Genomic DNA, 26,123 nt, shown 5'->3' on the forward strand with positions numbered 1-26,123 from the left:
AGAAAACAAAATTCATCCTAGCTTTCTACACTAATATATTACAAAGGGCTGCTACGCAAACGCTTGATTTATCACCACATGGTTCACACGTTAGAGTCTAAGGTCGTATGTATGACCGGAATGCCTCTTCCCTAGCGCCCGAAGTTGCTTGTCAGGGGCGCCGCTAAGGGCTGCATGAGTGGTGGCGTAGCCGAAACGGTCGCGATATCGTATTAGGCATGCGTAGAAGGAAGTTCAGGGAGGGCACGGGTGGGTAAAATAGTCGAGGTAAAGATGTGTTAGAATCAACGGAGAGAGCAGAAAACATGCGACCAGCTATCGGTCAGCTTCCGGAATGAGTGATGATATCAACTTCCCCCGCTGGGATTATCGCGCCACGATATCGGGACCAATCAGAATGTAGCCCCTCTTCGCCGCGCGCGAACATCTGTTCTGAATTAATGAAACCGCGAGATCCCGTTTCCGTTCAAAATTTCATTTTGGCTGCGCGCTGCCAAAAATCATTTTACTCTTCACCGGTATCTCGGCTTAATAATTTGAGACAAAACATGATGCAGAGAGGGTATGTTGTTTGGCGGGAAAACAAACATTTAATTACATAATGGATAAGTACATCAACTTGAACTTGAACTTGGCACATGACATGTGTAGATGATAGCAAACTGTGCTCACAACTCCACGTTCACTTATGGTAAATCCCATGGGATTTACCTATCAACTGAGTGGTACGCATCGATCTTATACGTGCTCGTGACATTGGCCAATAATGGACATATGCAAAACTATTATCAAATTACTACATGTCAATCCAGAACCACCAAAAGCTCACTAATATGTGAGCAAAACCCCGCCAAACACGGAGCTAAATGCGACAGGAGAATGACTTGGAATTCCGCTAAACTTGAGGATTTGTCGGGTAAATAAAAGACTTGAAACGTGGGAATAGGTCAAAATTAAATAGGAAGTCTTTGACACAGGGCAAATTGGTTCTAAGCTAAAGTAATGCTGTAGGTCCGTTGGGTCGCACAGTGACTGTCGCCTCTGCCATGATAAGTTTGAGTGACAATCGTAAATGCCCGCAGGTACAGGCTGATTTCTAGACAAACAACAACAACAACAGAAATGGAAACATTTTGCAGGCGGAATCTTGTAAAATTTTGTTCGCCAAACAATAATGTCTTTGGTAAAACTGATGCTCCCAGCCGGACGATACGAATAAAATTGTGCCCGGCGCTATACGTTGAAGTGTGGGAAACTGAACGATCGAAAGGAAACAGAAAGTCGAACGGCCAATGAGAAACAAAACGTCACAGCAAGATATATATTGAGTTCTCGTAGTTTGTAGGAGACAAGATCAGGCCACCACAGGCAGACGCATTCCATCCTGTAAGTGGTGTCAAGCTAGGTTTGACGGTAAGAATCAAGTCTGGACATGTGAAAGTAGGTGCCAGGACATGTGACGTGGCACCCTGATAAAGATTAGTATGGCCCCAGCAGGGATTCCCACTTGGAAAGGATTCCCACTTTGAAAGGGCAGGGGCGATGAATAAATTATCAGAGCGACCCCCTCAACAATGGGACTTTATTTCCTTTACCAAAACAAGGATTAGACCTCCTTGATCGAAACAACAGAGCCATGCACGGGAATCCTCGACACATTTCTGGGAAAACTAACCGAACCTAGTAACTCGCCGGTCGGTTTTCCTCTAGGTTACACGAAAACAAACACTTGAAAATAAACAACAAATTCAAGTTGAACAAATGATAAACAGATAATAGGACGATCGATGGGAACAAAAGACTCACCGTAAGATTGGCTTGCGTGCTGGCATGCCGCCTGGGTGGGCTGAGGTTACATCTGTTTTCGCACCGGCGTGCGTATGGACTTGCCACGCAGAAGCACAGGATAGGCAGGGAACTTCGCAATGTCGGCGAGTGCACACTGAGTCCATGATGAAGATCGAATGGTTTCCACGTGGTTCACAGAGGGAAGTCAAAGAAGTCGCGGCTTCCCTTCTTAGGATGACACTGGCATGGTACATGGCAGAGCAAAGTGTTGGGAGATTATCTGGCCATGTCGATAGTCCAAAGATCGATGTGTTGAAGTCACCAGTGAAGAAAAAAGTCGAGGAAAATAGTCGAGGTAAAGATGTGTTAGAATCAACGGAGAGAGCAGAAAACATGCGACCAGCTATCGGTCAGCTTCCGGAATGAGTGATGATATCAACTTCCCCCGCTGGGATTATCGCGCCACGATATCGGGACCAATCAGAATGTAGCCCCTCTTCGCCGCGCGCGAACATCTGTTCTGAATTAATGAAACCGCGAGATCCCGTTTCCGTTCAAAATTTCATATATACTAGCTTGTTTGTACTGTACACAACTGCAGCTGTGTTACACCTAAAGCCAGTTTACTGTTTATGTAAAACAAACAGGACTCCATGCAGAATAGTGCAAAATTTATGTAACACTGATGGAGATCCTGACAAAACAAACAAACAAACAAATTACCTGAGGTTCCTTGTCTGGGAGCAGACAGGGCACAACATTGACAGGCTGGTCAGGGAGAGGGAAGGTGAGATCGAACTCCTCGGTCAGCCGGAGGAGCCAGTTGTGCAGGTCTGCTGGGTAATCCTGCCACACCAGCGACACGTCCTTGTGCGCAAACCGACCCTCCTGGAAAAGGGAGGCTTTTCAAATAAGGCACTAAGAGAGCAATGCTAGTGGAACAGGGAAAGTGCATGCCAGGCCACACCAGGTAAATCATTTGTTAACAACCAGGGTATGCAGGATTTCTGCTTATATTACTTTGCATCAAAAATTCAATTCAATCCAACAGTGGAGCAAAGCACAGACAATTGGCATAGTATAGTATTACACAATATTTACAGAATCTACATACAATGGTTCTTTAAGAAATATCAAACTTTGGGCAAAACTACAGTATAAGACTTCAGGTTATTTCCCTGTTCTTCTGTAAAGCAGTATCATTAAATCACCATCTTGATGGGTAAATGGTATCCAGGATGATCTTATCTGAGATCCTACAACTTCTAGAGTATATGAGTAAGCCGAACCTTAATAGCAGTTGTGTGGACAGACACCACGCAGGCCATGACATCAACAATCCACTGGGGGTTGATGACAACCCTGTCCTTCAGGTACTCGTTGTCAAAGTGCTGCAGGGTGCCAAGGTCATGAAGAAACTGGACGGCCTGGTTCAGCTGGAAAATTAGTTTAATAACAGTGCAAGAATCTTTAACATTCTTAAACATACAAGAATCTTTCTACAAGAGGTTTTCTACAAATTGGCTAATAGCATTCTTGTAATGTTCATGAAAAGTTTCATCAGGTTGGTAAGTCACTCAATAAAAAGACTTGACTTTCTACAAAACTAATTGTAAAGTTAAAAGACAGGAAGTGAGATAAGCATTAGATAACACAAAACTTTCCCTATAACGTTACCTCACTCCTGTCAAAGATGCCGGCACCACTGGCATGTTTTGCCACCACCTCCCAGGGGAGCACACTCTGCTTTTTACGATCCCTGCAAGGTAGTAACATAAGCAATAGTTGACGACAAGGAAATTCGACAACATAAGACAGCACTTCTTTAACATCATCATATAGAAGGCCATCTACTGTGATAGTAAACTGTTATTGTAGTATCTTCCTGAGCTTGTAGATATAACTTACTTAATGATAAAAGCAAAATTTTATAACAAGAAGATCGGACAATATGAGACAGCACTTCTTTAATTTTTTTTTCACAAAACTGCCTACTGTAATAGGAAACAACTATAGTCTCTAAACAAGGTACTTACTTGATGACAGCCTGCTCAAACCTGAGCCAGACCTGTGGGATCCTCTCCCCCATGTAGGGTTCATCCAGGGTCACTGAGATCAGCTTGTCATGCAGTTCTTTTACACCCTGTTCATAACAAACATTGATTTGTTTGTCATTTGGTTGCCATAATTGTCATTTCTGTCCAAATATCAGACCTATGAAGTCACATTACAGGTCTTGGAAAACTCACCTAATGCTAGGGTCACATTTCCAAGCTGGGGCCCGGCTGGGCAGTTTGCCGGAATGAAAAGTATGACATAAAAGACAACAAAAGACATGACCCTAAAAATGGTTATTTATGACCATGATCTGTGCATATTTCTTGATATGAATTTTTATTTAACGTTCCCGCAAACAGCCCGACCGGGCCCCGGTTTGGAAATGTGACCCTAGCATAACATTGCTGTAGATTTTATGCATTCCAGTTACAGGAATTGCACATATCAAAATGATTAAAATGACAAGTAGACCGCACTTGGATTGTACAAAACCTTGCCAAGACAACATTGCACCATTACTATATCTTTATCCAGTGTGTCATCTTTATTGTAGGAAAGATCATGTTACCTGCAAGGTTGATGCCCTACCTTACAAAGCAAAGAACTCTCTGAAAAATGTCTTGGGCAACACAAAATTTGACTGTTTTTTGTACCAAGGTTCCCCCACTCTAATCTTCAAGGAGATCTATTGATGGCAATTACAGTGTCCAAATGGCAAAAGCAGCAGAGATCTGCAAGCACTCAAACAGGGAGAAGCATTTCTTTTAAGAAATGGTGTCCTTGTCCCTTCTCCAAGAATGTTCTTGATACTTGTATTGGTAAAAGTAACAACAGTTACAACATAATGTTAACTGAGTTGTGTTCTGTAGATTCTGCAGCCTGCTCACCTGTCCAGTATGTGAGCTGACACAGAAGTACCCCTTGATCTGATGATACCTGCGACTCAGCTCCTCCATTGGCAACTCCGACTTGGTGACCTGAGGTTAAAAATTAGAGTCTTCTTAGAGCTGGGTAGACTTGAAACCATTTCCAAAACCATTAGCTTTCTCACACCTTTTTTTTTATTGTGATGCGAATTCTATCATAACAATATTTCAAGACCACAGCATGTCCTTGACCAACGATACGAAAACCAGAGGTCTGCTGCATTATCAAGGTCAGCCAGCAGGAGGCCCAGAATTGACCTTGACTGCTTACAACACCTACCCACATAGCAAATATCATTTCAATTGCTCAAAACTATCTTGAGATATTGCACCGGAACCTCATGCACAAACACGACAAAGTGAAAACTATGCCACCATTTAATCAAGGTGAATGGTAGAGAATACTATACATTGATAAGACTTGAAACAGCAGCATGTAAATGTAAGATAGATATTATCACAGACACATACATATCAGATGCATGATGTTGGAACTACATTGTACCATGATATGACAATAACAGTAGATGTATACATGTTTGATGATATATCTGCCACAACAGCCACACTTCAGCACCAAGGCTAATGCTAAGTATGATTCATAGACAATCTAACCAACTAAAAGGGACATTTGTCAAAGAGCTGTGCAAACTGTAAAAGATTGCAAAGATTCTGTCATTCAGCACTTGATATGTATCCAAAACAAACTAAGATATTTCCCATTCCCTGCTTGCTAATTTGGTGTGAAAATTCAATGAAAGAACTGAAAACGATACAATAAAGACTAGCGCTTTTCTGAAGGACCCTCACCTGGTCAGCATGGGTTCCGATGACAAAGATGGGAGCCTTGGGGGCGTGGCACTCAATGGAACTGAGCCAGAAGTCCAGGCCCGCATGCTCATGACCCAGACGTGTGTTCCAGATCAGCATGTACACAGCACGGTTGGACAGGAAGAACTGGGAAGGCAGGAGACAATTTCTGTCAGTTAACAGCAATACTTTCTTATAATATGTAATTGGTTGTTTTATCAGCTTTGTTAAGATTCGCCATACAAGCAAAATCTGTGTTGATTGTTTTATCAATATCTAATAAATAATTCACTGATTTTTAAGCCAAGAAACAAACCTGTTAAGCTACCATTAAGTTGAGTACCATAACTTGGAACACATTTTTATATGTCTTATTAGAGAAGAAGAGAGCCATGTTTCTTTTCATCTACAGAGCTATATAAAAAAAGCTGAGATTCCATCTTCATGCATACAGCTGTCATCTGAGTCTCCACAACAGAAAATCCTCAAACACTGGTACACTTAATATAATTTGTCAAAATGCAACAGTTTTCAGACAACCTATACTGGAGCAATGTGATGACAAACTTGTAGCTTTTACATCTAAAATTATGGGACCCTCCATTACATTCTGTACTTGATATTCACCTGATGAGTGTTGTAGTACACAGTCTGCCCAGCGAAGTCCCACACACTGAAGGACAGTTTGGAGCTGCCCTGCTTGATCTCCCAGGTCTTGATGTCGATGCCATCTGTGATGGCCTCTCCCACGGTTGCCGGGGTAACATAGTTTCCACTCATCAGAGCCCGCATCAGACTGGAATCAAGGGAAAAATTAGGGCCCGGCTTGTAGCAACATTTGCAATTGGGATTTGCCCAGGCATGGGACTGATCCCGATTTGATCTGCCAATTCTGTGGATGTGGTCCTCCCTCCCCCTTGGAGCACATTTTGGAATGTTCATACCGGGATTTGCAAATCAATCCTGTGCCTGGGTGAATCCTGATTTGCAAATCCTTATCTAAACAAAGTCTAGGAGAGAAAGTTACTCTGCTATTCTTGATGCACATTCTTGATATTGATGACTGTGGTCAACAAATATTTTTTCCTGAAAAACTGGAGCTGAAAGGCAACCTAAGCAATATCAGGGCGCTGAAAGTCATATATTCAAAATCAATTTTTTTCTGATTTCCATCCATAGTAAGTTTAGATAACACTATACCATCACATATCGACCATCATGGAGCAAAAATGTGATGTCGTTGTGTGGTGGGAACTCATTGAAAATCTGAGCACTTGGAGGCCAGCCATCATTTCAAATCTTCCGAACATGTACGATTCTGACCGATAAGTCCCGAGCGCATCCGAAGAAATAATCACGTGGTCATGGCTCAATGTCCTTGGGCATTGTGACGTCACGCGGCCGGAAGTTACCGAAAATTGTCGACAGAAAATGGTTACGGCTGGATTCTGGGCTGATTTTTGGGGGGACCCATTAAATAAAATACTCCTTTTGTGGCTTGCTTCTGTGCTATTTTAAACGCCCCAAAGTCTGAAATAATGATGCAGATGTGCTAATATGGGGAAGCAAATGTCAATTTCAACTTCACAAAACAGAATTGTTTTCCCCAGAATATTTCAAGTTTTACCCCCTGAAATCGCTTAGGGCACCTTGAAGTCCTGTGAATTCAACTTGAATATGTACAGCTTTATGAATTCTTATCATGTATAGATTACATGTTTCATGTATAGATTACATGCTCCTATATCATGATATGTTGAAATAGTCCTGTGTGATGTTTATCTCTCATTGCTAGCAATACTAAACTCAGTTGCTTCTATTCATACCTTGTTTTGCCAGCTCCTCCCAGCCCTACAAACATGAGCTTTGTCCTCTTGCACTCCACTGAGCCAGACAACAGTCTAGCCAGGTCTATCCTGTATGTTGTTTCTCATTGCTAGCAATACTAAACTCAGTTGCTTCTATTCATACCTTGTTTTGCCAGCTCCTCCTAGCCCTACAAACATGAGCTTTGTCCTCTTGCACTCCACTGAGCCTGACAACAGTCTAGCCAGGTAAGCCATGACAGCAGAGAAGCCCCTGGCAACAATCTCCCTTGGAGGGGTCCTCAATGTTGGGCAGTTGGAGATCTGCAATCCTGAAGTTCAACAAAAGAAGATGATAAGTTGAAGTTTAAATGTCTCCTATGGGTGAGAAGAAATATAAAGGTTTGCTGAACTTTAAGTCCTGGGATCCCACTGCTATGTACTTCTTAATAGTTTGGATTATCATTTTCTCTACAGATGAAAGGATCCTGGAGACGACTGCATATTCACATTACAACAATTTACTTCCGAGGTATATCCTGATGTTCATCATACCCATTATAGAACAATTGTAGAAATTGTCAATATTAGTAAACATGATTGAAACCTATTGTTACATAGTGACACACTTAAGACCTAAGGTCAATTAGTATGGTAACTAGTACCATTTTGCTACACTCTGAAAACATTAGGACAGTGATACAGTGTTACATTTCTAATCAGCATATCATGTTATACCAATGGATCAAATAATGAACAGTGCAATGACCAAGTGTATGTACTTACTCAACATCCCTTTGGCTACAAAGAGATATAGCAACTCTCAGATACCTTATCTGATATGATTGTTAAACCAATATGGTTACTAGCATTCTGTGCTATAGATGTGGGTTTTAACTACATATTTTGTGAAATAATATTGTCTATTTTTCTAACATCTATTGGTTTCTAAATATGTATAAGATGATTTGCATGTTGACTACCAGACTCAAACTTGTTTTTACATTGGTTTTTAATTCAGTTTGTTGAACTGCGACAAATCAATAAAAGACATCTTGAAGCTTGAATCTCACCCTTCAGCTGCAATCCCCCTAACTCGGCTGCCAGTGTCTCCAGCTTGGGGTTGTGCTGCAGACTGAGCTGCTTGAGTTTCTCCAGCCTCTTCACCTCAGCTGGCACCTTGTGGATGGCCTGGTACTTCATGTGCAGCTCCTCCAGACTCTCCAGGGCAAAGATCTGCTCCGGCATACCTCCCAGATCATCATCTACAACAGTAGAGGAAAACAATGTCACCAATGTCAAAGGAACAAATCATAGAACTTTATTGTTCTCTTGAATTTTGAGTGCTGTTTTCCACGCTGAATACTTAAGCCGGGAAATTACCAGATGAATTTGAATTTACACTGTAGAATACATGTATGTCATTACATGTCAAGCAACTATAACATTACATACAAATTGATAGGTCTGACTATTTCAAGATCAAACAGCCAGCATGACAGCTGTGATATTACATGCAAACACTTTATAGAGTAAATTGTATTTAGCTGACCATGGTGCTGAATCTATAGGTGTTATCAATCCATTTAAAAACAAGTTACACAATCAAATGCAGTAAGAATAAAAATGCAGTAAGAGAAAAGATATAGTGCTACTAGACACTAACATGCATGTAGATGTCAGAAATGGTTTTGACTGTCAAGTAAAAAAGATTGCACAACAACAGCAAAGTCTAACAGGAACAACAATCTTTGAGCAAGTTTGAATAGACTTTTCTTTGACAATCTTAAAATTGTGTTTGTGTCCTAGTCCAACAACTGCTGTTACCTGCTGCGCTCTCTGCCCCAAACCTCGGGAACATGATGAAAAGTTGTGCGTTCAACTTTGGGACCTCTCCCTCATCGAGCAGACCGTTCTTGTCATTGTCACAGGATGTGAAGACATCCCTCAGATCCTATAGATCATGATTTAAAAAAAACTATAAATCACATATAGATGTGTGAACAATATTTCATTCTTGTGACATTGTAGTAGTTCGCAACTATGAACTCCTTGTAATAACCTAGATAAAGGTTATACCGGCAGTACTTTTTAGAGGAAATTTCTTTACACAAATAGACCGTTTAGCCAATTCACTGACATTGCTCATTGACCCACCTTTTCTGAAACAGAGGAAAATATGCCATGCTTCCTTGTGAAGTTTAGAAAGGCTTCATAAGACAGCAAAGTTGCTTTCCCCTGTTCCTGCTCTATCCATGGCACACCTTAAGAACCAAAGAGAAGAATGGTCAATTCATTCCACATCCATGCTTTTTGCACACAAAAAAACAATGCATAGAAATAATAAGACTGTAACATCACTGACAATATCATGATGATGATATCCTTCAACAAGGCATTTCTGTTTTTCAACATTATAAAAAAAAGATAACTGTTCAGACTTTTAATATAAACATTGATACTTTGTCAAATTATAGAAACTCACCAGAAATATCAAGATATATCAGCGTCTTCAGCTCGCAGAAGGAAGCAGGCAGTTCCCTTAGTGGATTTGACGACACATTCAAGATCTTCAGCTTCTTCAGGTCTTGGATGTCATCAGGCAGATGCCTCAGCTGCATACTTGCTGCCTGGAGTTCCTCCAACTGTCCAAAGTTGGCCAGGGGGGACGGAAGGCTGTCCATGGGGTTTCCGCTGATCTTCAACACCAGCAGGTTGCTGCCACAGTTGTGGAAGTCAGATGGCAGGTTTGTGATTGAATTGTGATTAACTGAGAGAGACTCCAGATTCTCACAGCTTCCAATGCCAAGTGGAAGGCTCTGGAGTTGATTGGAAGAAAGGTTGGCTTGGCGGAGGGAGAGAAACGATGTGAAGAAGTTGTCTGGTAGAGATTGTATTCCGTTGGCTTCGAAAGTCAGTGTGCTGATGGTACTTGCATAGGAGCCAAACTCCTGTTGGGGAAAGGCTTGGAGAGAGCTGTCGTTGATATGCCAGGCAGACTGGTGACCAGGGCATAGCCACTGACCGTTGGTTCCACTCACAGATTTGCCTGCCAGAACTGTGTCCTTGATGGTTGACATTTCCTACAAGTGGAAACAATTATGAAAAGTTATTTCAGGATTATCAAGGTAATCAAGACTTATTACACAGCTTGACAACATATACCAGGCAATGAGGGACAGAGACACATGGGCAGCCATCACGACTCGAGACCGGAGAAACCAGGACATGAGCAAGTAAGCATTACACAGCTACATGGGAAGTAGTATACATTGTAGATGTCAATAGATATGAAATGGCCTTAAAGAACACTCAGGCTCTGAGAGTTATTCTTCAAAGAATGTAAGTGGATCATATTTCAGATGATTGTTGATGAATATTTCACAGCAACACAAATACATGTAAAAACAATACTATCATTATTATTGTCAACTTTCCCTTCTCAAGCAACAGGTGGTCTTAAATGGCTCGATGAACCTTGTAACATGACCAGACAAGTATCAGGTATTAAGAGACAATGTGATATTTTACCTGTGGTAGCCACTTATCCATGTCTGTTGTGATTCGATGTATGTCACTTCCTTGCAGGTAAGATGCAAGGAGATTGGCTGAGGCATACATGGACAGAAGTCGTGCTAGGGCCCGCTTTACCTGTGGACGGGAGGGAATATTATTTTCAATTATTTATTTTACCAAGGTAAAATGACACTCAATGTTTTTCAGGTGTCCCAGGACACATACAATACTCATAGAACACACATCACATAGGTAAAAATAATAGAAATCTATGTCAACTAACAATAGAAAAAACCTTCAACAGTCAGTTTTTAAACACTGTTATTGTGGTGAGTTGTCTTTGCCCTGGTACTGTAAACTGCCCTTCAAAGACTGCACGTGTGCTTGCAGTTTGGTCAGCATGTGAGGGTCCCAGTCTGAGAGTTGCTTTGCAGTAGTCTCTGTCCGTACTTTTAAAACCAGTGGTGACATCCACTTTAACATGTTTGTCAAGTAGGGCGGCACTTTAAAATTTATTGCAAACTGCCTTGTACACAGTTACCAGTGAGAGTGTTTACTCTCACTCGTCCAGTAAGAGGCTCCATCCCAGCCTCTGCTAACATGAAAGACTTTCAATGGGTTTACGGTCCTTGAGTTTACTGCCTATTATGATTCTGGCAGCACGGTTTATCAACCTATTCAACTGCATCATTTTAGATTTGTTGGAATTCAAAAGTGATGGCAGCCATGCCATCAAACAGTAGTCCAAGTGTGACTATATTACAGCGTGCTAGCCTACTGCACATGAGCTGCAGTATCTCCTCAACAAAGGGTTTGGCAGGACTTATGGCACAGAGGCCAGCAAGGAGCTTCTTAGTGATCTTCTCTATGTGAGCTGTCCACTGAAGAGAGGAGTGCATAGTAACGCCGAGGTAATATTGTGAAGGAGTTTCCCTGCTCAAACATGACAGTCTTTCCCGTGTGACCCAATTTATGAGACAAACCAAATGCAGTAACTGTGCACTATTTTCCCCAAGACTTTGGAAGCCACGTTTAGCACGGACACAGGACAGTAGTTGGAAAGTGTTTCTGACCCCATCCTAACGTCTTTTAATCTCAAAACTTAACAGAGAATAAGAAACCTCCGACTGACACCTACAGTGCACTTAATGATATGTATGCCTTCTTTAAAGTTTTTACCATACAAAGATTAAGATGTAATTCTCCGTGATGTAGCATCACAGAAGGAATATCAAGATGACAAACTCTTACCAAATCTTCTGTCACTCCCCCCTTCACTAGAGCTGCCAGGTCGGGTGGAAGGAAAACCTGAAACAGGCAGCAGAAAAACTTATTAATAAGTTATTGCAACGAGTGGTTTTATCCAATTCAAACATCACTGACTGCAAAAATTCATGATTTTAATTGTCCTTCATAAGGATTAAGTATCCAAGTATCCAAGAGAGGGTTTACAGATCACTTGTCATCAGACAAAATTAACATACACAAATGTCATGCATTATCATCATCAAAGGTGAAATTAATGAAACTGCTAACTATTTCTGTGATGTACGAAATCACATCATTTTAAAACCCTAGAGCGGCAAACAAATTAGTTGAACTTTATGTCTGTAATTCTAAACAAAATTGTCAAGTCTCCAAGCACATAGTGCTACCTTTCTGCAGGTGATGAGGCTGTGACAGAATAGCAACAGTTTGGACAGCATCCCCTGGACTCTATCCGACTGCTGTCCTAGTGACACAGCATTAGCTGTTCCAACCAGGTGGACGTTCTGGTATTGTACTATTGTAACAATGGTGAAAAAAAGAAGTTAGCATAAGACACATAATTGAACAAGTGTGCGACTTGTATTTTGGTGAGTCTGATACACTCTGATACAACCTCATAACTAAAATTTATTAAGAAATATTAGACTAAGGAAGTCATTTTGTTTTGGCCAATTTTTAAAGCTTTTTCTGGAATTGACAGAAGCTTGTCACAACAATGTGTGTCACAACAATGGACGGTAATACTGGCTATGTAGATACTGATACAGAGAAGATACAATTTTTGTAAGCTAGATTGGGATCAATCTCTTAGCATGGGTGAGGAAGAACAGTTGTCCAAAATTATCATTCAAAACTACAAGCGCCGTGAAGGTTTGGAGGACTTAGTTCTACGTTGAACTCACTTGTACAACTACCTGCAGTACGAGTTGAAATATCATAAACTCATGGAATCACCACTCACAAAATGGTAGAGTCATCATTGCATTGTTTGATTTGTTGTAGTAGGCATGTCTGTGGTTGGAGTAGGCATCCGTCAACCCCATGAGATGATGGTAGTGCTCTGAATATCACAATCACGACATATTTACCATGGGCCGCGGTACTGGTTTAGACAAACCACACATTTCACTGCCCTCTTCACTCATGGTAACATCATTGAGGAAGGTGACAAATGGTCACTGAAACGTTGATTGAATAAATCACTTGGTTGTGTCTTTTTATTTAAATTTAGTGACTTAACCTGATGAAACTATTCACGGAACATGAAATAGTTTGCAAACTACACCATCGCTCATTGGCATCTCTGTAAAAAAAGAAGGTGTATAGAATACCACGACGTCCCGAGATGGTCGTATCAGATCTAAATTGTGTCTTTCTTTATACAGCCCGTATCCAGTTGTCTTTGGGCTGAGGTATGAAAAACGGCAGTGTGACCAGTATGTTCAAAACTTAAAATTGAACCATCCCTACTCACTGTTTCAGAATTTTGTCCAGGTGCTTGAGTAAAAAATTTTGGCGTATTACCTGGTTGTCTATCATCAACGTTCATCAACACATCCCTACTTACGTTCCCCAGGACACAACACATGGAGCGCCTGCCCCTGTCCACCCTGCACAGCCCTGCGGCTGGGGTACAGCAGCAGTGGGAGGTCCAGTTGTTCAGGCAGCAGGACTGCAAACGTGGGGTTCTCCGGGAGCAGACGTGGAGACAGGATCTTGGACTGGTAGGCTTCCACAAACTTGCAGACATCGGAAGCTGGTGAACAAAATAAGGCATCTGATAGTATCACAGGGGCAAAATCTTACCAGTGGTTTTAAGGAACAGTATGCAATGCGATTGTAAATCTTAAGTGGTAACAGCTTTTTGTACTGTGTTGTTTATCAACTTTGAATATTGTACTGTTTGTTTGTTATTTGTTTGATACTTTTGTTTGTTCAATTCACAATTTCATTCATATTTGGTCATATTGTCCTTACACACATACTTGAAAGAGCAAGAAAAAGACAATCAAACTTTGACTCTAAAAAGAGCTGGTTTGTCAATCAAACGTTTGACATATACTTAGTATATACTAACATATATGATGGTTTTCAAATATTGTCATTCAATTACAACTTTGCCACTATATTTCATTTGATATCTAATTACTACATGATCTTTCTAATTCACGTTTAGAACTTACTTTGAGGTACCAGTTTGCCGTAATCCATGCATGCAATGATTTTGGTAGATGTTGCATTTGCCTTGGAACCTGACTTGGATGCTGTGCCCATCCCATATGGTGGACTCCCTTTGGTCTGCTCACTCTGCAATTGTAATACATTCAAAGACATTTGATTTCTTACCAGAGATTCTACCTTAAATGTAATCTTAACCAACTGAGTACAACATGTGGTTTCAAGCTTTGCAACATAAGATTATATTGCAATTTGATATGTAGACCGCAAGTGGCTTGGTACTTCAGTATCATACTATTGTCAATAAAGTTGTTGAAAACGTAACCTTCTAATCATCGATGCATTAGTTTCCTCAAAAATGTAACTTTTTGTGTGCACTTTTGTCTAGAATCGGTGTAGCAAAACATCAATTCAAAAGAAAAATGTTGTACTTACGTTGAATCTTCGGTAGGGCACAGGTTCTTTGTCAATCTCGTCTAGATACCTGTTCCATTCAAACGTGCCTGAGTAACCTGTAATGGTTCAGAATACATCAAAATATAGTTAGAAATTAACGAGTTAAAGGTTGATGAAGCTTGTGTCAGCAAAATCTCCAAATACCTGTGTCAGTTTTTTTTAATGACCTTGTTGCACAATGTGGATTACATGTAAAACTTTTAAACATTGAGTGCTTCCATGAAAAGGCTCTGCCTCGTCTTAACATTACCCCATATTTAGCATTTATTAACATCATATTGTGATGTAGATTAGATACATTTACAGAGATGATCCTGAAAAAAGATTTACCATAGCCCAGTGCTGTCTCCAGCTTTAGATTTTTTTCTGTCCCACTCAATGTTTAGGAACCCATGTTATTAATTTTTGCTGTCAAATCTGTCAGTAAAAAATACATTTTCATCAATTCCATGTACATGTCAGGAACTGCAGATTTTGGGATAGATAAAGGGACATCTTTTTCCGTCCCAAGAAGCAAATTTCCTTCCCAGGACGGAAGGACGGGTCCTGTAGACAGCCCTGCCATTAGCCTATCAATTATAGAATACTCTTCACAGCAGTTGCACCGTGATTGTTAAAGAGTGAAGTTGTTGTTACCCTTAGGTTTTTGTAGGTTGATGCCTTTGAAAGCACAGTAACCAATGGGATGTATCTTTACGTCATCTGTATAGCACCAGTAGTTGTACTTGTTGGTCCAGCCATCAAAATGGACCTCAATTTTCTGCCTCCCATCAGCCTCTGTAAGTTGAGACAGGATCAAAGTTAAGAAAAATCAAGCATCTTGCAATCTTCTTTCAATCTTTGAAAGGTATTGCTATTATCACTCTTCAATTCATTTCCAGGTGAAGGAAAACTGCTTGATGTGTATAATGAGATTACTTGATCAAATATTGTTTCTAACAGCTAGCTGTAATGTCAAAACACAATTAAAGCACTACAATCAGATGGTTGCAATGTTGTTGAAATTTGTACTGTGATGTTACATTCATGAATGTATATATGTATCCAAATGTCTGTATGTATGTATGTATGTATGCGTGTGTGTGTTTGTGTATATTTTTTTCTAGGTGAAAGCATTCTCTCTCTCTCTCTCTCTCTCTCTCTATATATATATATATATATATATATATAATATATATATGTAGTATATATATAGTATATATATACTACAAACAATACCAATAAAATATGCTGTACTTACCTGTAACAATATCCTTGACGTTTGAAACACAAACCAGGTGACTTCTGGCTTCTCCACTGCCAAGAGGGTCGTCAGCTTCCAGGCGCATCCCGATTTGGAATGGTGCGGAGGAAAACAGGTGTTGGACAGACACAGCAGAGCCCCCCGGCTATAGGTAAAAATAAAGCATTCATCTTCAATTGAAGTGAAGCATGTTCAACTTGGTTTTTCATGTGGCTGGTAGTAGTACAATACGGCTTTGCTGCTACTCAAGTTTTTAGCCAAGCACACTGGGTCACCCCTACTCTTCTTGATAAGCACGTTGGGGTTCTTTTGCACGCAGAGGTTTGATGCTTAAGGCTTACACCTGAAGCTCTCTCATACACAAGGCCTCTGTTGTATTTTATGATCATTATGATAAACAAACTGTTAATCAAGCAACATTGACACTGCTGGAGAACTTGAGACAACAGTAATAGGGGCTTGCATAGGGAGGCTACTAGGGGCTACGTGAACAATGCTTTACGCCAAATTCTGGAGGTCGGCTATGTACAGTACTGTAGTAGACAAAGAAACAAATTCAGTAGCGTTTGACCACCTTACTACCAGTTATATGAAAATAAACAGCTTCCCTTACTAATTAGGGAAACTAACGGGGGGCGCCCGAACATCGACGCGCCCTAACATCGCACGGATTTTTTACTGATCTTATTTTGCATAAGTATGCCGTGTTTGTGTCCAATAACTAAGCTGATAAGGAAGGTAAATAACCCAAGTTCATGCACATGATTGTCATTTACATTCAAAACATATGTGTACATATTCATTTCTTGTTTTGTCGAAAAGTAGTATTTTGACAATAATGATGGTAGCGCTAAGTAGAGGGTCACTGCGTAGCTAGACGGCCCGGCACCTAAATATACGACCTGTGCCAAGCAGATACATAAGTCACACAGCTATCATACACATAAGAAAAATAACTTCATAAAACACTAAAAATTTGGGTCTTTAAGTGTTTGTTGAGAAGAAAACCGACCAAAGAAAAACAACGTAAACATTGCTGTCGTCTGACGACGTTGTTTTCCCGCCATTTTTGGGGGCCGCGATGGTGGCGAAACGATTCAACGCACAGTTTTGTTACGCTCTAACATGTGATTGGTACCGTCTATGAAAAGGAAACTGAATACAGAGATGGCGAAGATATTTCCCAATAAGTAGACGGAGTATTGTTGATGTCAGCGGTGTCGTTTATTCGTAATGATTTCGTAAGTCGGGCCGTATTCAATACGTACGTCGGGCCGCGTAGTAGCCTATTTCCCGTGGAAACATGAACTGGGATGCGCTAGATATAGCCCTTCTCACATGACGTGAGAAGTGCACACAGTCAAAATTTTCCGGTCAAAAGAAAGCTAGAATATAGCAGACTTCAAGCCTAATTTACATTTCCCTAACTTCATCACTAACTTCCGAAGAGAGCAAAATTACCAAAGCGTAGGAAGTTAGGCACACTATCTGGCGTAGCACTAAATCAGAAGGTACATTCGTGAAAATGTCTCACAGCGTCTTCCGCATGTAACGCGGAGCATGAAGGGCCCATGAACAGTATGAATACATTTTTTGTCCAAGTATGGTCTTTAGATGAATGTGTTCAAAATTCATTCATTAAAACATGACCATTCTCTGGCAACCAGCAATGGAGCGCCGTGAGTTCCAGCGCGTAAAAAAACGTCCGATATTTGGGCACCCCCCGTTAAATGTAGCTTGCCTATGCCTTACAGAAAACGGACATGCCAAGTTTCTGACCATACTCACATGCATGGTTTGGCTGGTCAGGATCAGTTGTTGTTCTTTGTCTAACCATGAACCTGATGGACTCTTGGAGGATGTGTTGACTCCACCGCGTCCCTGGGGGGAATCACCAAAGGAAAGAAACACACGGATCTCTCCCTCTGTAACTGCTGAGGACAACCTCTGGCCATTTCTAGTCAGAATCACCTAAAAAGGAAATATTAGTTAAGCTTTTAAGAATTTGTTGGGTATTACCTCTGCAACCAACGTAATTCATGCAGTCCCTCAGTTTGCAGCTTTGAATTCTAGAGCTAGTGTGGCTGAAGTCATGCATGTACTATGCCGATGTGATTGTTCCATCAACCAAGCACCCCCAAGGTACCAATATGTAATTTATGAAATCATCCAACTCAAAATCAAGTCACAATGATCATGAAACAAACAATGATTATATATTTTGTAATCCTTGAAGTAGACTTACTACAATTGATTGACTTTATCAATCGCAATATTAACCCATTTGCAAATCACATTATAATGCCAATTTGCGACAAAAAAGCTCAATATATCTATAACTCATTTTTTGTATGAAATATTGTATCTGCCACTAATCAAGAAATAGTCTGGTAGGATATGATAATTCTTTATGGAAGATTTGAAAAAGAACGATGATATTGTAAGATCACCTTGCATTTCCTTGTACTTAATTGTGAACCAGATTGAAGAATTCCTGCTATAGCCTTCTGTTGTTCCTCCTCAGAGTCAAAAATGTTCAGCCCTTCTTCAGGATCATACAAATATGGCTTGGTGCTTTTCTTCTGGGTCTGGTAGCAGAAAAAAAGAAAGTTATAATTATTGATAACACATACTAAAGGCATCATTTGGCTCCAAATGTGTTACAGTTACAATTTAACAATCGTAATGGTATCATCATGAGAACCACCTACAGTTATGTTCTATACTGATCTTGAAAGCAATACTCATTAGCATTAGGCCAAACCAATTTAATTTAATTTGTTGTTTCTCTGATTTTTTTCAGAAAAATATGGCAAAAAAATAGATGAAATAAGAATTTAGCAAAAATATAAAGAATGATAATGATTATCAGATAATGATTATTCACGTTCCAGCTTTCCAAGTGTACATGTAATAAGTGCTTACCTCATCAAATAAGATAAATGGAACAGGGTCTACATCCTCTTCCTTCAGGTACTTTTCCCAGTCAAACGGTTTTGGATAACCTGTGTTGGGGTGTTGACATTATTACATGATATCATGATAACAAACATGTTAGATCATGTTACCTGGTCAAAAATCTCAAGAACCACACAATATAAATGTCCATGAATGTACTTAAGTATGTAACACAGCTGAAATAGCGTTTTCCAAAATGGCGAGGGTGATGATATTCTCCCCACTTGGTGGTGGCTTTATTTTTCATAGACAGGGCAATCAAGGGTTTAGAAATACCCTAATCATAAAAAAGCAATAGAATAGAGGAGCATGCAAGACATAGACAAAGTACAGATGCAGATGTAGACAACATCTCTTGCATATCTCTTTCTAGTTTACTGGAAATATTGAACAAAAAACTACCATGTGGCTTCTGAAGGGTGATCCTATTGGCCTTGCAGTACCCAAGTGGATGAAGGTCAGGGTCATCTACGTCTGTCCAGTAGTCAAAACTGTTCGTCCAGCCATCAAAGTGGATGTGGACTCTCGTCTTCTTGTGTTCAGCAGAAGGAGGCTGGACGTTCATGACTGTACTGACACAGATCATGGATGGGTTCTTCTTGTCCTTTGATTCCAGTCTCATTGTTGCTTGCCAATCATTGACCGGCATCTCCACAGCCTCTTGTTGCTGTACAGGTTCCTCAGATTCATCAGCTTCAGGGCTCTCCTCCTGAAATTGCAGATATAAACATCATGTAGGTATTTTCCACAAATGACCAACAAAGATCATAGTGTAGGAACCCTTCATCAAGCTCCAAAGCACTAACAACAAGAGGTTCTTCAGTTATGCAGACAAGAGTAGTGCGGAAACACAAACAGACAGACAAACAGACAGACACACCCAAAACAATATCTCCATTTTTCATGGAGATAAAAATTGTAACAGGTCATGCCCAGAAAGCATTTTTTGGACATGTCATACCTAGAAAGCGTTTCTTGACGATGTCATGCCTAGAAACCATTTCTTGGATGGAACTGTAACATTAAACCTCGTCATATTAAAGCAAGACATAGTGCCTCTCATTGTTGACACAGTACACAATGTCTACAAACCTCTGAGGGGTCAAACTGGTCTGCATTCTCCACTTTCATCCCATATACGGCTGCTGAAGAGTCCATCTGGTAAGTTGTACCATTAGGAGAATCTGATGTGGATATGGAGATCTTTGTGCCCTCTACTGTCATGCTGATCTTTCCTTTTGCACTGTAATGAGAAATAAAATAGTCTTAACTGACATGTTGAACTGATCTATTATGTTTTGACCTTAGCATGAGAGTTCTTATAATTGGGTTGGTATAGTTAACAAAGTAAAGACTGAGCTGATACATATATAAGAAATATAATCATGATAATAAAGATTAGCATTGAATTCTGAGGAAGATTATAGTAGGACAGTAAAAAAATTGATATAATACTCACCTTCTCACTCCAAAATTCAGGTTCAAGTCATCAGCTCCATCAGCTGGAATGACCTCAAAGTCCCTGAAACCCTCCGGATCTAGTATCTGTGCGCTGATGACTTCCATCTTGTGGCTGGGATGAAAGAGGGACCCGTGTTTGTCTTCTTCTTGCAGCTGTTTGTCTGGTCTTCTTGTCGGGTGCAGTTGGCACTCATGGCCAAAGGTTGGAGTTATAATGCTCTGCATTAGCTGTGAAATGATAGTGTGGTAGACAATGGAAAAGATGAGATGATATCAGAGAATGGACAGGCATGACACTAAGTGAAAACCAAGAAGGGTGGAATAAGTGGTTGCAAAATCTTGGGTGGTGCCCCAACGGTCTAATAGTTAGACCAAGGGATAGATGATGAGATGATGAGGGATTGTGATGATTGAAGAGCAACTCTAATTTCATTGGCCATTCTTTTTATAAATCCTGATCTGAACATCCTTCTTCCTATCTTGTAAGACAAATGAAGACGGAGATAAAGTTGATGCCTGCTATTGTTACATATTTCTTCATTTATTTATTCAGCTTCACCATCACATGTACAATGATTGGTGGGGGAGACAAAACAGGTGATAGAAAAAAAAATTATTCAGCTTCACCATCACATGTACAATGATGGGGGGGGGGAGACAAAACAGGTGATAGAAAAAACATACCCAGAGTTTGGCAGCCCCCTCTCTGGTGACACCACAATGCACACATAGGTCTTTGTTTCCTTCTATGACTCCAGGAACCCTGGGAACTTCAGAGGGCTTGCTTGGCCACATGTGGTTGGAGAGGAAAACTGGTTCAGCTGGAAATAAAGGCAGATGTTAGATGAAACTTTGCACAGTCTCAAAAATATTCATGTAAAACAGTTGAAAACAAAAACAAAAGAGATACAGCAGCTGCTGTATTCTATCTACACTACCAATATTTATATCTATATATATCATATTAGAAACAACTTGAAATCTAAAATCTATAGCTTTACATGAACAAATAGCTAGCATTAGTTTCCAGTTACCTCAGGGTAAGCATATAACTAGTGTTATCTCTTTTCAAGGTCCAGTTCATTGTTATCATTTATCACTCTTGGCTTGTATCAAATCTGAGGTCCCCAGAAGATGCCAATCATAAAAACAACATTTTAGGGGCGTCATGTCTGTACTTACGGTCTCCATTCAAGATGTCTGCACTTTTCTGTAGACCGCAGTTTGGACAGTCGACCTGCTTGATGGATGTGAGCATGTCTCTCTGGAACTCGTGTACCGTCTTCTTCTCATCCGCCAGGCATTTGGGACAAGGAATGGTCACCTGAAACAGAAGAACAGATCCGTCTATTTTTGCCAACAGCTACCATTATAGCATCTTTTTTTCTCTATTTGCCTGACAAGTCACATTTTCATGAAGAAAGTTCATTTGAAAGCGGCAAAGCCATATGCTTTCATAACAGCCAGCAAATCAGCACCACGGAAAGACAAGGAGCCTTCTACTACTAGTACTACTTTTAGCCCATGTACAAGAACATGCAAATAGAGATCAGCATCATCATTGATAAGAGTACAGTCTGCTTTCTCAGCAAGACTTAAACACAATACAGAACATGGATTGATCACAAGTGAGAATAAAGAAAGCACACTGAAAGGACCTAACAAAGGGATATAACCAATTGGAATGCTCTAAAGACTAAAAGCACCAAATAACCTCCATTAACGTTACTTCTCCGGGTTCCATAAATCTTCCACTTTGAAAAACAGCGGGTTTGAGATCTTGAGTGCAGCACCCCCCAGATATCCACAATTTAGATAGACGAGTGCATTATACTGTGGACGTTGGGTTGGAGATCTGTTTTGACAAATCTTTTAAGGGTGGCAGAATTATGTAACCTGGTGGAATAATCTTAGTAGATGTTAAAGAATGGCATAAAAACATCTTCTTTTGAGATGCCTGACTACTTACAACTGCAGAGAGTCCCTGTGTCCTGAGAACGTACTCCACAACGGTAAGGCAGGAATGATAGATCTGCTGCACCCAACTGATGTCCATGCCTGGCTGAGGCTTGAAAGTCCTGGCTGCTACTGTCAAGTAAGGGCCTCCTGTTGGGCAGAAGAATCCATCAACAATATGAGCTTTGGACAAAGTTCTGAAGTGTATCTGCAAGGATTAATCAGCTACAGAAAATGTAGATCACCAAATAATCAGATTGTACAGAATAACTTTTAAAAGCACACCATCCCAAAAAGTATTCACATGTCTTTTAGGTCAGAAGAACTTACTTGCTTGATTGTCTGACAGTCTTCTTGAAGTAAAAGAAATGAGCAAAAGATCAAGATAAATATAGAGGGCTGAGAAGAAAACCTGTGTCTGACTACCTTCACTCACTGAAACTGTGTTAAACAAGATGCAGACTTTCTTCGCAGACCCTGGTTTCATGTTGAGATTCCATTTTGTATTATTCGTTTATTGACATACTCAAACTGTAAAAGATTTGCTTCTCTTGTTTTGTTCTACATCTAGAAGTCTCACCTAGATCTTGTGTGTCCTTCAGTTTCTTTGGCTGTGCTAAGTTGGCCCGAGGTTTGGCAACTTTCTTCCCCAGGTGTCCCAGCTCACTTGTCAGCGTCTCCATTGCCCAACCCCAGTCCTGAGTGGGCGTCATGTTGATGAGAACCTTGTTGCTCACAATTCCCAGCCAATCGTCCAGCACGACATCAGCCTGCAGCTTGATGGGGATCAGGGGGACTCCTAACTCTGCTGCCTGCTGTGCCACTGTTGAAATGCGAGCGGTTCATTATTGGAATGAGCAGAGCACTTTGGACTAATGTTTACAGCTTAAGGCACATATCCAATATCTTGTGAAACACTTCTCTGATACACAACAGATCACAATGACCCCCAGCGGGGGTCTTCACCCTTCGTTGAAAATGAAAAAATCTCAAGATTTAGACTGAAAATCTCAAGATTTTGTGATGAATCTTACGATTTTATGAGACAATCTTGAGATTTTATGAGACAATCTTGAGATTTTTTGAGACAATCTTGAGATTTAATGAGACAATCTTGAGATCTTTGAAAAGGTCTCAAGTTTTTTCCGAGATGGTTTCAAAGCATTGCAAGATTTTTTCATTGCATCTCGAGAATCTGGAGAAATCTTGAGACCTTTTTAGAGATCTCAAGATTGTCTCATAAAATTTCAAGATTGTCTCATAAAATCTCAAGATTGTCTCATAAAATCTCAAGATACTCAAAGTGCTCTGCTCATTCCAATAATAATTTGCTCACTGTTAATGATATTAATGCAATGTGCAATGTAAAATAGATAAATACAACCCTATGAATCATTACTAGCTTATGCTTTACATCTGATTACCAAGATCACCCAGAAACTTTATTTTGCCCCAGTTTTGACACATGGAAAGATGATAGACATCAACTTACTGCATACTGCAGAGCAATATAAGTGGCTGCCAGTCCAATGCGCATAATTCTATACAACAAAACATACAAAGAAGATGCCTCGATTGTGTAAAAAGGAGAAAAAAAGCTCTTTTACCTCTTTTGCACCGTCCAGTTTCTTTGTAGTCATTGGTGATGCACATGAGGACTACAGCAGCCATGCTCACTGTGTCCATTACTGAGTTATTACCATCCATGGTCACCACATATCCCTTGGACTGGAATATAATTTTACACCATTGATAAGCCAAATCAGAAACTGTATAATGAACGATACATGTATAGTCTGACTACTGTGGTACATTACCATTCTCAATGTTCTAGTTCTCTGTGTTTTATTCAGATACAACTGGAGGTAGCTGAATTTACGGTCATAGATTTGCTGTCAACTGCCAAGCCTGCTCCAATGTTGCATTGGTGGCCAAACTGTACTGTCGAACAAAGTAAGGACAAAGTAAGAAGTGTCGTAACTGTCCTGCCTGACTTTAAGGATGAAGAAGTCAATGTAAGTTCCTTTATTTCAAAAGGCATGCACATATATTCAGGAGCTAGCAATTCTGATTTTTTTCCAATGGCATGGTATACAAATGTAAGTAGCTCACCAAAAAGCATCTTTCGCCTACGGCCAATGTACTTATAGCATGCTATTGGAAAAAAAATCAGAATTGGTATTTCAGCCTCAGACAAGAAATCAAAAGCGATGCCTATGGCAACCTGTGGTCCCAGGCTATTTCATGTCCAAGCACCGACCGGACTCGACATTGCTTTACGTCAGAGTTTGAACAAGATTTGGCCGTACCGTAGTTCAAACAAGGACATTGTACGGCCAAATCACGTTGAATCTCGTTCTATCCCGTTCGAAACCTGACGTAAAGGAACGTGGAGTCCGTTCGGTACTTGGACGGGAAATAGCTTTGGACCACTGGATGTCGTAGGCATTACTTTTGACTTCTTGTCTGAGGCCAAAACACATTATGGACTCCTCACAAACACTTTAAACGTCATTGAGCTCTCTCTTACCCAGCCAATCAGGAGGTATCTTATTATTACTTACAGGAAGTTCTGTTGCAATATTTTGCGCACGACGAAGGTCCTTTGGTGCAAAGCTGAGCAAGACACCCTTCTGAACAGCTTCTGAAAAACATAAACAACAATTCGACAATATTTCCCTTTTAACTTGAAAAGAAGACAGAAAAAAAATTGATAGAAAGGTTATGAACTGGGGGAAAAATGCAAACTACTCTTGTCTTAATATGAAAGAAAAGAACATTCTGTGGGTTGTGCTAACAAAGTTATCTCTATTCATATTCACTAAGTTATGCATTTAAAGGGGTCCCCAGAAAGTGTGAAATGGAACGAAATGGAACAAAATGGAACGCACTAAAACAACATATGAAACATTACGAAATGAAATACCAGTAGATAGCGAAATATAAGGAACGTTGTAACATTCACAGTAGACCGGAACAGGAAGCATTTTAAACACAGAAGTGAGTGGTAAATAAATGAAACAAAGTGTTTTATTTCTTGAATCTATTTGATAATATCAAATACAACATTTTTGTCGCGTTTGTGTGGCTAGATTCTTCCCTGAAAAAGGGGGTGCCACGTGCAAAGAGATCTGCCACTGTTCCTTGTGTTTACCAACGATCTGCAAATGAACTGCTGCAAATAGCAGGGAAAACAAGCAAACAAAACTGAGTATCGAAGTAAGGTACTAACTAGTACGTAGCTTATGCATATCTCCGCAACAACGATTTTTATATAACCAATTGTTCGGCTCAAAGTCAGACCCGTCGGAGAATGGACCCCTCCGTTAATGATATCCACATGAAGCCCTGCGCTGCGTCACGAATGTGACGACATCGTTTTCTCTATTCTCCAAGCATTTTGTTCCATTTCGTTCCATTTCGTCCATTTCGTTCCATTTCGCACTTTCCGGGGACCGCATTTGAAGAAATGGTTTTACCCTCAGCCTTCACAGCCTTTTGTTTTATTGTCGGGTCCAACTTCTTTTCAGCTTCCATGACAGGAATGCCCGCATGTACATCTGCAACATGGAGAATATAACTAAATCAGGTCTTTATAGTACATCAAAATATTCCGTTGGTTCCTTAGTATCTAATCAACATGTACACACATGTAGGGCTAACAACCCTAGTCCCAGGGCAAATATACACTATTATATA

At 40.3% G+C, this 26,123-nt stretch overlaps 1 protein-coding gene across 3 annotated transcripts in view; it reads right to left on the minus strand.

The window, feature by feature from the left end:
* Positions 1-26,123, minus strand: part of LOC136447044 (uncharacterized) — a 56,919-nt gene that overhangs the window by 16,969 nt on the left and 13,827 nt on the right. For 2 of the 3 annotated variants that reach the window (XM_066445722.1, XM_066445731.1), the window contains exons 16-48: positions 25,904-25,984; positions 24,989-25,068; positions 24,032-24,152; positions 23,005-23,247; positions 22,438-22,574; positions 21,651-21,792; positions 21,153-21,289; positions 20,467-20,696; positions 20,100-20,250; positions 19,410-19,716; positions 18,975-19,054; positions 18,500-18,637; positions 17,838-18,020; positions 16,047-16,194; positions 15,443-15,583; positions 14,786-14,862; positions 14,356-14,479; positions 13,740-13,928; positions 12,559-12,686; positions 12,155-12,211; positions 10,919-11,038; positions 9,873-10,470; positions 9,545-9,651; positions 9,215-9,341; positions 8,461-8,652; positions 7,554-7,719; positions 6,210-6,378; positions 5,583-5,729; positions 4,734-4,823; positions 3,825-3,931; positions 3,466-3,547; positions 3,078-3,224; positions 2,512-2,676 (exon numbers count right to left, since the gene is read on the minus strand). In XM_066445722.1, the coding sequence (XP_066301819.1) occupies positions 2,512-2,676; positions 3,078-3,224; positions 3,466-3,547; positions 3,825-3,931; positions 4,734-4,823; positions 5,583-5,729; positions 6,210-6,378; positions 7,554-7,719; positions 8,461-8,652; positions 9,215-9,341; positions 9,545-9,651; positions 9,873-10,470; positions 10,919-11,038; positions 12,155-12,211; positions 12,559-12,686; positions 13,740-13,928; positions 14,356-14,479; positions 14,786-14,862; positions 15,443-15,583; positions 16,047-16,194; positions 17,838-18,020; positions 18,500-18,637; positions 18,975-19,054; positions 19,410-19,716; positions 20,100-20,250; positions 20,467-20,696; positions 21,153-21,289; positions 21,651-21,792; positions 22,438-22,574; positions 23,005-23,247; positions 24,032-24,152; positions 24,989-25,068; positions 25,904-25,984 (5,111 nt within the window). The remainder of the gene's footprint in view (positions 1-2,511; positions 2,677-3,077; positions 3,225-3,465; positions 3,548-3,824; positions 3,932-4,733; positions 4,824-5,582; positions 5,730-6,209; positions 6,379-7,553; positions 7,720-8,460; positions 8,653-9,214; positions 9,342-9,544; positions 9,652-9,872; positions 10,471-10,918; positions 11,039-12,154; positions 12,212-12,558; positions 12,687-13,739; positions 13,929-14,355; positions 14,480-14,785; positions 14,863-15,442; positions 15,584-16,046; positions 16,195-17,837; positions 18,021-18,499; positions 18,638-18,974; positions 19,055-19,409; positions 19,717-20,099; positions 20,251-20,466; positions 20,697-21,152; positions 21,290-21,650; positions 21,793-22,437; positions 22,575-23,004; positions 23,248-24,031; positions 24,153-24,988; positions 25,069-25,903; positions 25,985-26,123) is intronic. The other variant, XM_066445738.1, reaches the window with a different exon arrangement.

The sequence above is a fragment of the Branchiostoma lanceolatum genome, chromosome 1, assembly GCF_035083965.1.
Source record: "Branchiostoma lanceolatum isolate klBraLanc5 chromosome 1, klBraLanc5.hap2, whole genome shotgun sequence".
NCBI classification, from domain to species: domain Eukaryota; kingdom Metazoa; phylum Chordata; class Leptocardii; order Amphioxiformes; family Branchiostomatidae; genus Branchiostoma; species Branchiostoma lanceolatum.